Source organism: Rhizophagus irregularis, chromosome 13, assembly GCF_026210795.1.
Source record: "Rhizophagus irregularis chromosome 13, complete sequence".
NCBI classification, from domain to species: Eukaryota; Fungi; Glomeromycota; class Glomeromycetes; order Glomerales; family Glomeraceae; genus Rhizophagus; species Rhizophagus irregularis.
The window spans coordinates 4,759,389-4,774,323 of record NC_089441.1 but is presented as its reverse complement, the minus strand read 5'-3'; the positions used below and the strand labels follow the sequence as shown (position 1 = coordinate 4,774,323).

General features: G+C 27.1%; 3 protein-coding genes across 3 annotated transcripts; 1 reads left to right on the top strand and 2 right to left on the bottom strand.

Moving 5' to 3' along the window:
- The first annotated feature begins 5,786 nt into the window (after window positions 1–5,786).
- On the top strand, window positions 5,787–8,662 carry OCT59_005645 (uncharacterized protein). The gene is made up of 2 exons (XM_025317545.2): window positions 5,787–6,813; window positions 6,910–8,662. Exons 1-2 carry the CDS (start codon window positions 6,288–6,290, stop codon window positions 8,142–8,144), a joined length of 1,761 nt encoding a protein of 586 aa, XP_025178006.1. The 5' UTR covers window positions 5,787–6,287; the 3' UTR covers window positions 8,145–8,662.
- Window positions 8,663–12,376: 3,714 nt separating this feature from the next.
- On the bottom strand, window positions 12,377–12,598 carry OCT59_005644 (uncharacterized protein; the record flags this gene model as incomplete). The annotated part of the gene is made up of 1 exon (XM_025310840.2): window positions 12,377–12,598. One exon carries the CDS (start codon window positions 12,596–12,598, stop codon window positions 12,377–12,379), a length of 222 nt encoding a protein of 73 aa, XP_025178005.2.
- A 225-nt stretch (window positions 12,599–12,823) lies between these two features.
- OCT59_005643 (uncharacterized protein) lies at window positions 12,824–13,024 on the bottom strand (the record flags this gene model as incomplete). The annotated part of the gene is made up of 1 exon (XM_066138485.1): window positions 12,824–13,024. The coding sequence occupies one exon, from the start codon at window positions 13,022–13,024 to the stop codon at window positions 12,824–12,826; it is 201 nt and encodes a 66-aa protein (XP_065997606.1).
- Between the last annotated feature and the right edge of the window lie 1,911 nt (window positions 13,025–14,935).

Genomic DNA, 14,935 nt, shown 5'->3' with positions numbered 1-14,935 from the left:
TATGCATGTTCTTTAAGGTCTGCTCACTTTTGATCTGTATAGTTTTCAAGTTTGCCATTTTGAATTGGAAATAACGTTTTAATGGAAGAGTATCATAACACCTTTGTTTATTGCAATAAGTTGACTGGATATAAATTTTATTGGAAAAACAAAAATATATATACAGTCAGACCTCTATATAATCACACTCTATATAGTCATATGACTCATATCATATAAAATTTCTCTATATAATCACACCTTTGGGAAGTACTAATATATATAATTATTATATAAAAAAAACCTTTGTATAATCACAGCATATCAAAAGCTTCTATATAGTCACCGATTTTTGCAGAACTGATTAGGTGACTATATAGAGATCTGACTGTATTATAGAAATGTTCTATACAGATAGATCGTCAAGCTGTTATGTCAAAATTAATGGATTACTTTAAGGTTCCAAATAATGGTGTAATATGTATTAATTCACCATGATGCAGTTCAACTACACTAACTTTTGTATCTTTACACTATTGGTATTAGCATCTGCAGTAAAATTTGTTTTATTTCTGTGATCAGTAGAATTAAACTTGTAATTTCACTATAATCAGGCTTAATGAGAGGTACTACGCCCAACCACTATTCTGAATTTAAAGTTCCAAATGAATCAGATCAGGGATCGATGCTTAATTGAATAAACCTGACCTAAAAGAAATTTTTCAAGGTCAGGTACGGTGTGGAGGTTATATCAGATTATCTGTTTGACTTGACCTGAATTGAAACCTGAAAATTTTCAGGATTTTTATTAAAATATCAAAAAAAAATAATGCAAAACATTTTTTTGAAAATATTGCGATCCACTTTTTTTATATTAAAATCGTATGAAAAGGTGAATCGCAATACCACAACTATATAAAATCAATATAAAAAAAGTGAATTCTGATACCACAACTCACTTTTATTATATAAAATCAATATAAAAAAGTGAATTTTAATACCGCAACTTACTTTTATTATATAAAACCAATATAAAAAGTGAATTATAATACCATCACTTATATTATATAAAATTATAGTTTCAGGTCAACAGGTCATTCAGGTTATATTGATGTTACAACCTGAACTGATGCTAAATTGCAATTGCTAAACCTGACCTGATAAATTCAGGTCAACCTGTCAGATTACCTGAATTTGGTCAACCTGTTCAGAACTCTAACTGTCTGATAAAAGTTCTTTATCAACTATATAAGAGGTTTCCTTTTAATATATTTGATCTTTAACTTGTAATATCAATTCACATTTTTTTTCTATAGTTTACTATAATTTGGCTCACTGGAAAAAAATGGTGGTATATATCACAGTATATCCTACTTCTGCTTATGTTCTAAGACCTGGTATTCCACACTCTGGTCCTCCACCCAGTGATACATACAAATGTTATTTTAGTTTTTTTAGTTTATGTATTATTTGTTTAAGTTACTTTTCTAATACTCTTATGTAGAGTTTATCTCATATAAGAATCATTGTTGAGATAGCTAAATTTTAAAGCCTTACTGACTTGAATATAAGATGTGAAAAGTGGATGCAACAACAATGTGTTTGAGATATACTTGGCATCAAACTTGATGCTATTAGGAGCCATCAAGAAATGGATCATTAGTCAATATTGATATATCTAGTTTGTTATTTTTTTTTTTATAGTTTTATCTCTATAAGTTTTTTTTAATATTAGACTACGTTATAGATATGCTAAAATATGTCATCAATAGCACCAGGAGGATATGGTGTACTACTAGGATTTACAGCATCAATGAATCCAAATTTACCAAGAATATTTTTCAAAACTGTAAATAAGATTTATCTACTGTTAATATTTTTTTTATAGTCAATTATAACTTTGGCTATATTATAGTGAGATTTTAGCACTTTACTATATGGTACTACTAATGCTACTGCTTGCACTGATCTGAACCTTCCTGCTTATCAAATGACAATTCCAATTGAAGATGTTTTTTGGAACTTTCCAATAGTTTTGGATTCCACTACAAATACCAATGTCCCAAATAAAACTGATTACACCATAACAGTTCCTGATGCAATCACAGTTCCCAATTTTATCATTGACTTATTTGTAATCCAGCAAATAGTTATAGAATGTCAAAGAGTGTAATTTAGTATAATAATAATTTATCTTGCTTGTATCATGAATAACAAAAAGTAACTTAGGAAACTAATGCAAGTTAATTCGAAATTTTTTTTTTTTATAAAAATACAAATATTTTATTAATATTTAATCTAATATAAAAAATTAAAGTCTAATGAGATTTATTTTCAGTATTAATTACTATTAAAAATTTTAGGTTTATTATTTAGAAAATTATTAATCAAAGAATAATAAGTAAATATAAATATATATATACATTTTAAACAAAATTAATTTTTTTAAACTAATATTTATTAAATATACTATTTTACATTTTTAATATTTTCAAGTAATTTTATAATGAGTAAATTTATTCATCGCCTCGTCTCTGGACAAAATTACGTAATGCCGGGCAAAATTAATACAAGTGACATTTAAAGTGGGGTGTGAAAAATAGATTTTTTACAACAAAGTTCTCAGAAATATATATAAAAAATGAAAAAGGGAGGTATGTGACACGGGTGACAAGAGTAGTGTTAACATCGCGCAATTTCTTAATTTCTTTTATAAGGAAATTAATATAATTTCAGAAAAACGTGTGAAAATACATATATAGGTAGAGGATTTACATCAAATCATGGTAAATGCTGAAAACCAATTATTATTTGCTGAAAACATATATTATGAATCTACAAATATCGTAAGTTTATGTTGTCATCTAATAATTGTAAAAGGATTAGAATCGAAAATCAAATAGTGGGGTATTTTATATGAATCTACAAATATTGTAAGTTTTTGTAATATTATTTGACATCTAATAATTGTTAATAATTGTAAAAGGATTAGGATCGAAAATCGAATATATATTATATGAGTCTACAAATATCGTAAGTTTTTGTAATATTACTTGGCATCTAAAAGGATTAGAATCGAAAATCAAATATATATTATATATCGTAAGTATTACTTGGCATCCAAAAGGATTAAAAATCGACAAATCAAATGGTGATACACATGTATTATACATTCATATAAAATTTAATTTTAAAATTACTTGATAATGTATAGTATTCATTAGAATTTTCCATTCAAACATTGACAAAGAATCGAAGCGTCTATAATTATTAATCGTATATGTAAGTCAAAGTACATAAGAATGGATAGCACGATTCCTTCGCTTTTTTTGCACCGGAACAATGAATAAAAGTAATTTATTTGTTTATTAATAAATGCATATAAATACATATATATATAAAGAATTATGACAAATTAATCAAGAGGTAAAATTACTATTAATTTAAATAAATTAAATCCAAAAATGCATGACCAACTTCAATTTAAAAGAATCATTTATCAATGAATTTTTTTATTAATAGGATTGTAACGAGTAAAAGTTATATTTTTAACAAATGTTGTAAAACAAAACATCCAATTAATTTAATTAATTTTGTACGAAAAACACGCACACGAATTAAATTCAAGTCACGTGATAGACCAAAAGTTCAAAAAAAATAAACCAATGTGTATAAAAACAATAGTTTGGATTTCATTTTGTGGTTAAAAGTAGAAAATAAATTTGAAGTAAAACGTAAAAAAGTTCAATTGACATTAAACATATAATGATACAATTTATACAAAAGACAAGGGAGAACTTTTTGAACAAAGAAATTCATTTAAATTAAACAAAGGAAGTAAAACATGAGACATTGAGACATGATATTTAATGTCATAATACATTGCACTGTTAAAAATTTTCCGGGGACCGACAATTAATAATGTAAGTAGTGCATAAGATAAATATGTAAAGAATGGAGAAGGCTTAGCTTAGAGACAAAAACTGTCAAAAACAACGAAATTCTTTATACGATTAAAACTAACCAATTAAATATTAAGGCGCAGCGAGAAACAAAGAGTAATTAATATAAAACTTTCTTTGTTAAAAATAATATGGAAATTATTAAAATTATAGAAATTTAATGTATAACAAAATAAAACAATACGATTACAATACGATACATACAAGGAAATATGATATAAAATACGATAATATAATTAATATATATTGATCCATCTACGTCATCATCTCTTTGTTTAAAAAAAAAAACCAAGATTAAAAACCAGAATAATTGATGTACGGTTATCAGTCGTCAGATCTCAAAATATTACGATACAATCATTTACGCCTTAATATAATAAAATTTACACATTTATTCACTTTATTTAGTTTACATAAATATGAAAAATTTTACGAGATCAAAAAGAAGAGAAAAAAAAACAAATATATTTAATTTTTTTTTTTTTGCCACAATTTAAAATTTGCGCCATTTTTACATTTAATGATTTTCATCAAAACGAATCGAATGAAGGTAAATCAACCCTTCACAACCAAACTTATAAAAGCAATGTAATACAAAAGAAAGTACTCACCTTTTTTTAGTCCAATTAGGATTAGTGACACTTGTATTACTTGAATTACTTAATGTACTTAGCAGACCCTTTACCCGCTTACGGGTTACACACTTGATACACAAAAATGATCCGAATAATATTCTTGAAATGTTTTCGGAATTTCTTTTCTTTTTATGGGACAATTAAAGTCAACCTTAAAAAGAAGAAAAGATTTTAATATTTGGGAAATTTTTTTAACCAAAATCCGATGAATGGTAAAAAATTTTAAAATGGGTTACACCAATGCGTTTGTAAAATTAACAATGAAGATCCATTCCGACAATGGAAGACAACATATATTATATTTATGTTGTAATCAACGTGGAAGAAATTTTTATTACTCTTTTAGTTCTATTAAAAAATATGAATTTGATTGATTGTTAATTAAAAAAATTACAACATTCAAAACATTTATAATTGGTATTAATTCTTTTTTGTTAAACAGTATGAATTGACAAGTTTAATTAAAGGAATTTAAACAAATTTGTGATAATAATAATAATAAAATGTATTATTATATATTTATTATATATTTATATGTTTATTATATATACTTATTATATATTTATTATATATATATATATAAATATTTAATTATTTTAATATATCGCATCCTTATGACTCTCACAAAGTTATATTTGTTTATACAACATCTTTCCTTTATTAGTAATAGATTTTTAAATACTTTACTTTAAAAATTTGAAGTTGAATTATTAAAATAAACTTGTAACGGGATCGGCATTTTTAACATTTTAATTTGCATTTGACTTTTTTTTCATCATCAAATTTAAACAATGCATGCTTTCCATATTCGGGTAACAGTAATTTAAAACAAGGAATGATTTGTTGGATATTTTTAACCGTTTAGTTTAAATTCGATCATTACAAAGAAATATTATAAAATGTATATTAACTCTTTATTTCCCTTTTTTTTTTTCTTTTGATGAATTAAAATTTTTTTCTATGCGCTCTAAAAATTTTAATTTATATATTTCATATATATATTTTTAATGTCTTTGTTATATATATTATATATATTACATATATATATACATTAATCAACTTTATTTATTGCTTTTTTGAGAATTGAAATAAAAAAAAAAAAGGAAGTTTCTTAAATTATAGATTAGCCATAATTAATTTTAGTGTTTCGAATTTTTTTTACGCTTATTTAGCCTTCTGTTGTTCATTCATTTCATTTTTTTCTCTCTTATCTTCATTCTTTTCAGAAGAAAAAGTAAAAAGGTTATTTTTTTTGGACAGTCGTTGATTCGACTGGTTCAAGAAAAAATTTAAATTTTAAATTATCACGATTCTTTACTATTAATTTATTTCCTATTTCCTTGGTTCTCCGACATTTCTCATTATTTTATATTCCCCCCTTTTTATAAAACCTTTTTTTTCTTTTTTTTTCTTTTAAAACCTTTTTTTTTAATCAAAAAGAAAAAAATACTACAGTATTTTTAAAAAGTTATCTAATAATAATAATAATTTAATAATACATTATATAATTTCTTCTTCTTAAAGGCCGGGCGCTTAGAAAAAAAAGATAACTTTATACAACTCCTACTCCTACTCAACATTATCATTCAACAATAACTTTGTCGGGGATTCCAATTATAATCTTTCATTTTTAAAATCCTTTTTTTAACGACATCTTTTAACGAACAACTCCACTATACTCTACTCTCATAATATATATATGATATAAAAGATGGGTGATTTGATGTTCACTATTTCGACAGGGTTGGCTGTAATACTTTGTATTATACCAGGAATCTTTCATTTACAAACTAGAAATTATGGTGCTATATTTATGACTATGTGGGTCTTGATTGCAAATTTTATAACTTTCGTGAATTCAATTTTATGGCCTGATTATGAAATTTTGGAAGATAAGGCGGAAATTTGGTGTTTGGTTTTTGCTTCCCCTTTTTATCTTGCTGCAGGTTTTGGTCTCTTGGGTTCTGCTACTTGTACTATTTATACTATGTACTCTTATGTTGCTTCCCCCATTATTTTGACTGTACAAGTTAAAAAACGTCAGGCTTTAATAGCTTTTGTAATTACTGTGGTAATCCCTTTTATTCTCACTGGTTTAAGTTATATAGTTCAAACTGCTAAATATAGTATACGTCCTATTCTTGGATGTGCTAATGTACATCAACAAAATTGGTTCTTCTTCGTCGTGGATAATATGTGGCCTCCAATAATAGCTATAGTTGGATGTTATTATGCTGGTATGTATTGATTGTGTCAGCTATTAATGTTGTATATATATATACAGTATATATTCGTTCGTGTATTAATCATAATCCCTTTTTTTTTTTTCAAAGGTTTAACATCTTACGCTATTATCAAAAAACGTATCGAAATTAAATCCCTTTTGGCTTATAATGAATCTGGGATAAATACTTCTTATTATTATCGCTTGGTCCTTTTCTGTGTAACTTACCTCATATTTGCTTTACCTGCCGCTCTTCTTAATACCTTCTCAAATCTTTTGGAAGGTTTCGTCCCTTTTGATATGAGTGAGAGAAATTGGCACTCCATTACTAGATTCCCGGGTGAAAATCATGGTGTAACTTTTGTTGATTATGCAAAACCTCTTTCCGGTTTTATTTTATTCATTTTCTTTGGAACTGGTCAAGAAGCTGTCTTAACTTATAAAAGATGGCTTGTTGCTGCAAAATTGGATAAAATTTTCTGTTGCTTATTTCCTTCAAATAATGATGATCAATCAAGAAATAATTCTAATATTAATGGTAATGTTGGAACTCTTAGATCTTTTCAAGGTCAATTAAGTTTTGGAAAACATTCTGTACCAAGAACTCCAAGAACTCCTAGAACTCCAAGATCTCCAAGATCTCGTCAATCTATTTCAGATGATTCTCCAAAAATAATTACTCCTCCACCAAGAGCTATGATTGATAAAGAAAAGAAATCTGGAATGAAAAATATTTTATATTTGACAGGTCATCGTACTCCAAGTGAACAAGCTGCTTTTGATCTCACTTCTGGTTTAAGAATGAATATTGATGGTATAGATACTCGAACTGTTATAAATGAAGTTGATGAAGATTTACATGAAAGACCTGCTCCTGCTTATCATCATCGAGGAATTCAAGAAACTTTAGAAATTGATGTTGATAATGATGATTTCGGAGTAAATCGTTATGTTGAGGATGATATCAATGATGATTTTGATACAAACCGTTATATTGAGGATGATGATGATTTTGGAACAAATCGTTACGTTGAAGGAGATGATGATTTGGCCTTAGAATATTCCACACCATTACCATCACAGCCCCAAATGAGTTTTGGTGGTGGTAGTGTCAGTCATATTAATCATTTGTTAGCCGTTTATGATGAAACCGTTCCATCCATTAATGTTACTCCTTCCTCACCATTACCACATCAACAAACATATGCTATGGTAAGAGTACATCCCACAGACACGTTCGTAGCAAATGGTATAGATGACGTTATAGAGGAATATAGTCCCAGTAGAAATACTGGAAATCAAAGTCAAAGGAGTTCTTATTCAGAAACCGGAATTGCCCTATAACAAATAAGAAATAAAAAAAAAAAGAAAAAAAGAAAAAAAAATAATTTCAACTTTTGCATTATCACACATTTACACATTTATATATATAATACACACTTAAACTATTATCCTTTTTTTTTCATTCATTAACAATTGCATTATACATTTTACATTACATTTTGCATTTTTTTTTCATTTGTACATAAAAAGTTTTATGTAGGTTTTTTCTTTTTCGCCATAATTTCTTTTTACTTTTCCTTTATAGTGAATTATTTCTGTGAATAATAATTTTATGGCAAAAAAAAAAAATCCTTTTTTTTTAAAAAAATAGAAGATACCGTTTATACATATTTTACATATATAGCCTTGTACCTTAGATATTTACTTAATATATACTATATAACCCTGAAGAAATAAATGCTTTTTTTTCTTGTCCTGTTGTGGAGTTTTTTTTTAAAAAAGTAACTTATATTTATTTCTTCTTATTAACGTTAATCTTTTTTTTATTGTAATTACAGAATTAACAATAATAATAATAAAAAAAAATTTAAAAGTCTTTTTTTTTCTAAAAAAAAAAACATATATATAATATACAGTATATACATTTTTTATGATAATTTGGTTAAATTGCCATAGTCCCATAGTCCGCAAAGATTTATCCATTTATCACAAGGTTTTATACAATATCGGTCAAGTTTAATGTTCCAATCAAGCAAACTTTACTTAAATCTAACTAGACCGCCTAAATATTCTTTACCATCTTTACAGTAATACGAATAAACTATAAAATTTGATAAAAAATTTAAAGAAATCCAAAATTTAGTATATTAACTAAGAGGTAAATTAGCAAATAGGTAAATAGTAAAGATTAAAGAAACTGGGTAGTTTAAATATCAAAACATATGGATTAGAACTTGGCAAGCATATTTTTTTCATCTTTTTAAAATCCTGCTTCTCCATCATTTTTACATTTATTTTTATTTAGCCAGCCGACCTTTTACTATAAAATTGCTAGGCGATTTTGACGGTGTCACGTGATTTTCAATAATATATTTGCAATGTATTCAGGCGTCCTCGGACGAAAGAAAAATACGGATGATAGATCAGTTGGAACCTCTTTTTATGGGCGGTTACGCCTAGAATAGTTGGTAAATATCAGACGGGACAACTCCTTTTGGGGGTCGGATCAATTTGTATCGTGTAGTTTAGTATTGTTTTTGTAATTCATACTTCTACCTTTTACTTGTAATCCCGGTTTCTGTCTTCATGATAAAAATAAAAATAAAAAATATATTGTATGTAAGAATCATAATTGAATGGCTCAAATTAGTTTATTTCTATACTTTAGTTCTAACAAATTTTTAATATAAAGTATGAACTGACTTAATTTTGGATCAAACTAACTATACAATCCAGTTCATTTAATTTAAACCAGCTCAAATTCATTTATTTTAATAGTAATAATTTAGAACTGAAATAGACCAGCCGGATACATTAATATATTAATATATTAATGTGTCCGGCTTAGTCAAGACTAATATGTACCGGGACGTTATAGTTTATTGGTACATATTAGTCAACTAGACTACTAGAGTATAATGTACCATATATAGACTAATATGTACCAGGATTTGATACTTCATAATTTTATTTTATGAAGTCACTCGGCTGGCACTATGCTGAAATTTCTGCCTGATCTTTGGAGCGCTTCCAGTGATTGGATTCGTGCGGTTTTAGACTTGTTTGGAAGCTCGTGACCTGGCCTATATGTATGCCAAATTTGGAATCGATTGCCTGGATGGCGAGATATTGCGTCCCAGACTCCCAGCTGTCCAAAATTTCATAATTTACTGCGCCTTGTATTCTGGCCGAAACATTTCCACACTTGCCCGCTCCTTTCTAGATTCTGGGCCTGGGCATAGTGCTGGCCGAAATTAACTGCGTATTACCATGAAGTGCCAAATTGGCAATTCTGCTATTTATAACCTATAGTTTGATTGCTAAGTTAAGGCATGAAGTGCCAATTTTGCAATCTATTATTTATAATAATCAATTTACTATGATCTGTATATTACAGGTTATATACTCCCCTATGTATAGTATCCTCCTTTTTTATATGAAAAAAGTTACTTTTCTATCAATTTTATTATTTAGAAAATCAAATCTTATTCAGAAATTAGATATAAGTAATTTTCTAATTATTATACAAGTTTTTGAAATAATACATATAGCTATAATAAAAATTTGAATTATAAATGTAATAATACAAAATCAACTTCCTGAAATTTGTATCATATTTGAGATATTATGACCTGTAATATATGGTATTTGATTACTAAGATAAAATACAATATGTTAAATTAGTAATCTATTTAAACATAATTTTCTTTTATTTTTCCTATATATAATTCTACTTGAGTGAATCATTTCTTTTCCTTTTTATACTTTCTGCATCTTTTTTTATATAGTTTTTATTTAAGCTTTTCTATTTTAATATTTGGAATAGTAATATCTGACTAAACTTTTTTTACCAAAAATTTTCAGTTTCGTCACCAACTAGTTTTGGTTTCATCATTGACTAAACTATATAGTAATAATTTTTAAGTTTAAATTTTAATTATATAAAATTATAGTTTTATTATAAAAATATATGAAATTATATTATACATATGAGTCTTGCTAACTTGCCTCCCAGGTTAAATCATCCAAGTTAAATCACTCCCTCTTTTATAAAATTAGTTTTACAATCTAATATTTTATTAAAAATCTGCCCAGGTTAAATCACCCAAGTTAAATCACTATCCTCCCCTATAAATTTAAATTTTCTTATGTATAAACACCTGTTTACTCCTACTAACTATTATAATAAGTGGGTGTGAAGGTTTTACTGAAAACTTTGACCTTTCTCTCATGATCAAGAGAAAGCTGACCGTTATCAACTAACCTATTTTCTTGCTGATAATAAAATGTTACTGTAACCATTATTGATCAGTATGATCATTAATATATCAGATCCAGTTGATCTGATAATCATATCTACATCTTTATTTGACAAAAGAACTTGTACTAAAACTACAAGAAAAAAGAGAAGAAAGTAAAGGAATAATTAGAACGTCCTGTCTAAACACAAAGTTGCCACTTTTTTCGCTAACAACACCTGAGATTTTGCCCTCACCCTCAGTCTTAATGTCTTTATCTACTAACTCTCCACCCATGGTTTTCACTGCTTCTACCAATTCTTCATGCCTTTAACAAAAGAGATTGAGCTACAGTATTCCATTCTGCAGTTTACCTGTGGCTTCCGGCCAGTTGAAATCTTTTGGAACAAAAAGAGAAAAGTTCTAGGTAGTAGTCAATGATATTCCGGATGACAAATCTTTCTTTCTCAATGGCTTCTCTAATTCATTTATTAAAGAGGTAGAACTTCAATCAAGAACACGGATGGGAGTAGAAAACAGATTGGTTATTTGCAACTTGTGATGCAGTTTCTTACCGAATTTAATAACCCTTAGTTATAAAATGACTGTTAATGCTATTATTCCACTCCATCCTTTAGACCTAAAAATTATTTGCTGCCAGAATTAATGCCACACCTCTTTTTAGGTTCTGTATCAATAATCATAATGAAAATAAGAAGAATTTCCAAAAAATTCCTCAGAGATTCAAATTTATTGTAAATGGTCTAAGAGATATACTGTAAGGGAATAATGATGCATTAGTGAAATTAGTTAGAACGTATAATTATTTGACTGTTTGGATGTAATGGGTAATTGATATTTGATTGTAGTTAATTAAGTTTAGGTATTTGTATTTTAGATGTTTCATTTCTTTACTTTTGAATTATTGGCAAACCTGGCATCTTAGTTTTAACGAGTAGGAGTGGTTTTAATTTGTAATAGTTTACTCTGTACACTATTTTTACAATTTTAATAAAACGCATTTGTACATAATATGCGTTTCTTAAAAAAAAAATTTTGATCACAATTGTACAACAACTAACAAAAGATACTTATTTCAAAAAAAATGATTTTATTTTTGCTAACTTTTAACTTTACTACATATATTTATATTCCTGAGCATCGTGAAGTATAATAACCAGTTTTTTTACATTTTTGATAATGTTTTACATGTTTTTGATTGCTAAAATCTTGAATCATTAGTCCAGATTATTGATCATTTACATTTGTGATATCTTTAATAGTTTTTTTTCTTTTTCGTGAAGTTTTACCTCCTGATTTATACCTATTAGGTTGTTATCCTTTATGCTTAACTTGTATTGGATCTTTAACAATACTATCAATATTTTCCTGATTATTTGATAGTTCTTCTTTCGTTTCTTCAATAAAACTTTCAGGTTGACTAATGAGTTCATTAAGTTTATCTGCTTGTATAGTATAATCAAGTATCTTTTTAGCATAGTCTATATTGAACCTGAATTTCTGTTTAAGGCCTTGCAATTGTTTAATATTAGGCATTTGCCTAACTTTCTCAAAATGTTGAAATGATAATTAAGACAAAAAAAAATCTGTTTCATTGTTTTTAATTTGATAAACTAGTACTAAATAATGTTCTTGTTGACTCATTTGATATTTCTTGTTATTATACCAACATTGTAGAATAAGCATAATATGGAATTGAGTATTAGATGAATATGACATAACTTAGAAAAAATATCTGCATACAATCTCACAATTGATGAGTTAAAGACATATACATAAATGTGATCCATCATCAAGTATAATCACATATTGAGGTGCTGTTTGTTGGCCACGATGTCTATTTGCTTTCCATACTTCCTGAACATTATGTTGTATTATATTACCAAGTAATGAAGAAAGTAAAGACTGTGATTGATCATAATTGTCTTCTCTGGCAATATCTGTTTGATAAAAATCATCCATCAACTAAAAATAATAAAATGAGCAAATTTTTTTTTGTGTTTTTGATTATCAATCTTATCAAAATGTAAAAACCAAGTGTCTGTGTACATGATTACCATTAAAATTAAAATTTTTTACCTCTAATAAAAATAACCAATCATTATAATATCATAGCAGAGTGACTGTGCTATCTGATCACGCTGCTTTTGAAATATTTGTGACATAAGATATTCTTTTAATACTGTATCTAATCCCAGAAAATATTCTTCCATTATACTTGGTAAACCTCTAGTTGGAATTTTGTTCATATATTCAGTTAAATACTGCTTTTTTTAATTGTTTATCAAATATAGCTTGAACCTCTTCAACAACTTCACTTATTCTTGAAGTTTGGTTGAGTTTTTCTTTAATTATCTTATTAGATACTTCAGCATCACAGTTTGAAATGCTAAAAATCAGCAAAAAAAATAGCGTGAAAAGCAGTGGCTATTCTTGGCTATTCTTGGCTATTCTTGGCTGTTTTTGGCTATTTGCAAATTAACCTATACTATTTGTAAATAGTTTATATAAATTTGCGAATAGTTTATGCAATTCTAGCCATTTTTTTTGCCTGTTTTTGGTCATTTGACGTGTGCATGTTGAGAACTCTGAATACTTGCAGTAAAATTACAATTAATAGCATAACTGGTCTAACTAGTTTTGATCCAGGTAAATATTACTTCAGTTTCATCTTCTAAAAGGGCTGCTGCAACTATAAGATTTCTAAAATTATTATTAACAACTGTAAATAATAATAGTATCATGTCAAATTGATTAGTTCTTGATGTTGTATCGACTATAACAACATCATGATTAAGGTTGCTTGTCTAAACCTCTTCAAAATCTTACGATTAGTTTCATCAAAATTTTACTATAGATTTATTATAGTTTCGGCAGAGTTTTGGCAGTTTTGGCATTTATAATAAGTTTCGGCAGTTTCGCCATTCTCCAAAGTTTCGCCAGTTTTTTAATATAACTTTAATATAGTTTCAGCAGAATTTCACTTTTCAGCGAAACGCCATCTTGCCTAAACTCCTAGGTTTCGGCAAGCAACCTTAATCATGATTCATGATATCTTTCATAAGCAATAATCTGATCAGAGGACATCCAAAATAAAGAATTAAGTCTTCTTTCTTCAGGATCAACTCATGATTTTACTATTCATATTGGATTATTCTCTTTTTCTAAATATAACTTAGTAAGCATTTGACAAGCATCATTTTTATCTGGCACTATTTGTTTTTTAAATTTTCTGTATAGCATTACTTAAATCTTTTTTATTAATTGTCTTATCAGAGAAAAATGCTACAAGTAAATTATATTGATTTGACATTTTCATTTTTCCTTCAATTATCCAGAATTTGATTTTTTCAAGCATTTCATTGGTAAGTCTTTGAAATTTTGGTGCAGTTTTTATGATAAGAGGATTTAGTGAATGATTATGTTCACTAATAATACTATTAATTCGAACACCTTTAGCTGTTTTAGAAAAAGCCATATTAACGTACATAGCACATCCGATCATTTCTGAATTTCTATCTCTCCTATTTTCTTCTAAAATAGCCTTGTCTGAATCATATGTATATGCATGGGAACACTCAAAAGTTCTTTTTCTTATTGTAATATTGTCAATAAGATCTATTTCACATCTTCTCTTATGAAAGGAAAATCCTTGTTACTTTGCAAAATTTTTAAGATAAGTTTTAGCAATTTTCTATATTTCAAATGTCATTCCTTTCTTCAATTCTAATTTATCTTCTTCTACATAATCATCATCATTATATAAATCTTCATCTTCCAATATATCAATATCTTTTACATCCAATACATTTATATTTTCTACTTCTTCTATATTATCTGATCCTTTATTACCTGATTTTTTTCATCTTCTGG

What these genes read in the sequence shown, in the direction of transcription:
- OCT59_005645 (XM_025317545.2), top strand. Translation starts at nt 6,288, where the DNA reads ATGGGTGATTTGATGTTCACTATTTCGACAGGGTTGGCTGTAATACTT. An exon ending in AGTTGGATGTTATTATGCTG is followed by an intron (nt 6,814 to 6,909) that starts GTATGTATTGAT and finishes TTTTTTTCAAAG; the next exon opens with GTTTAACATCTTACGCTATT.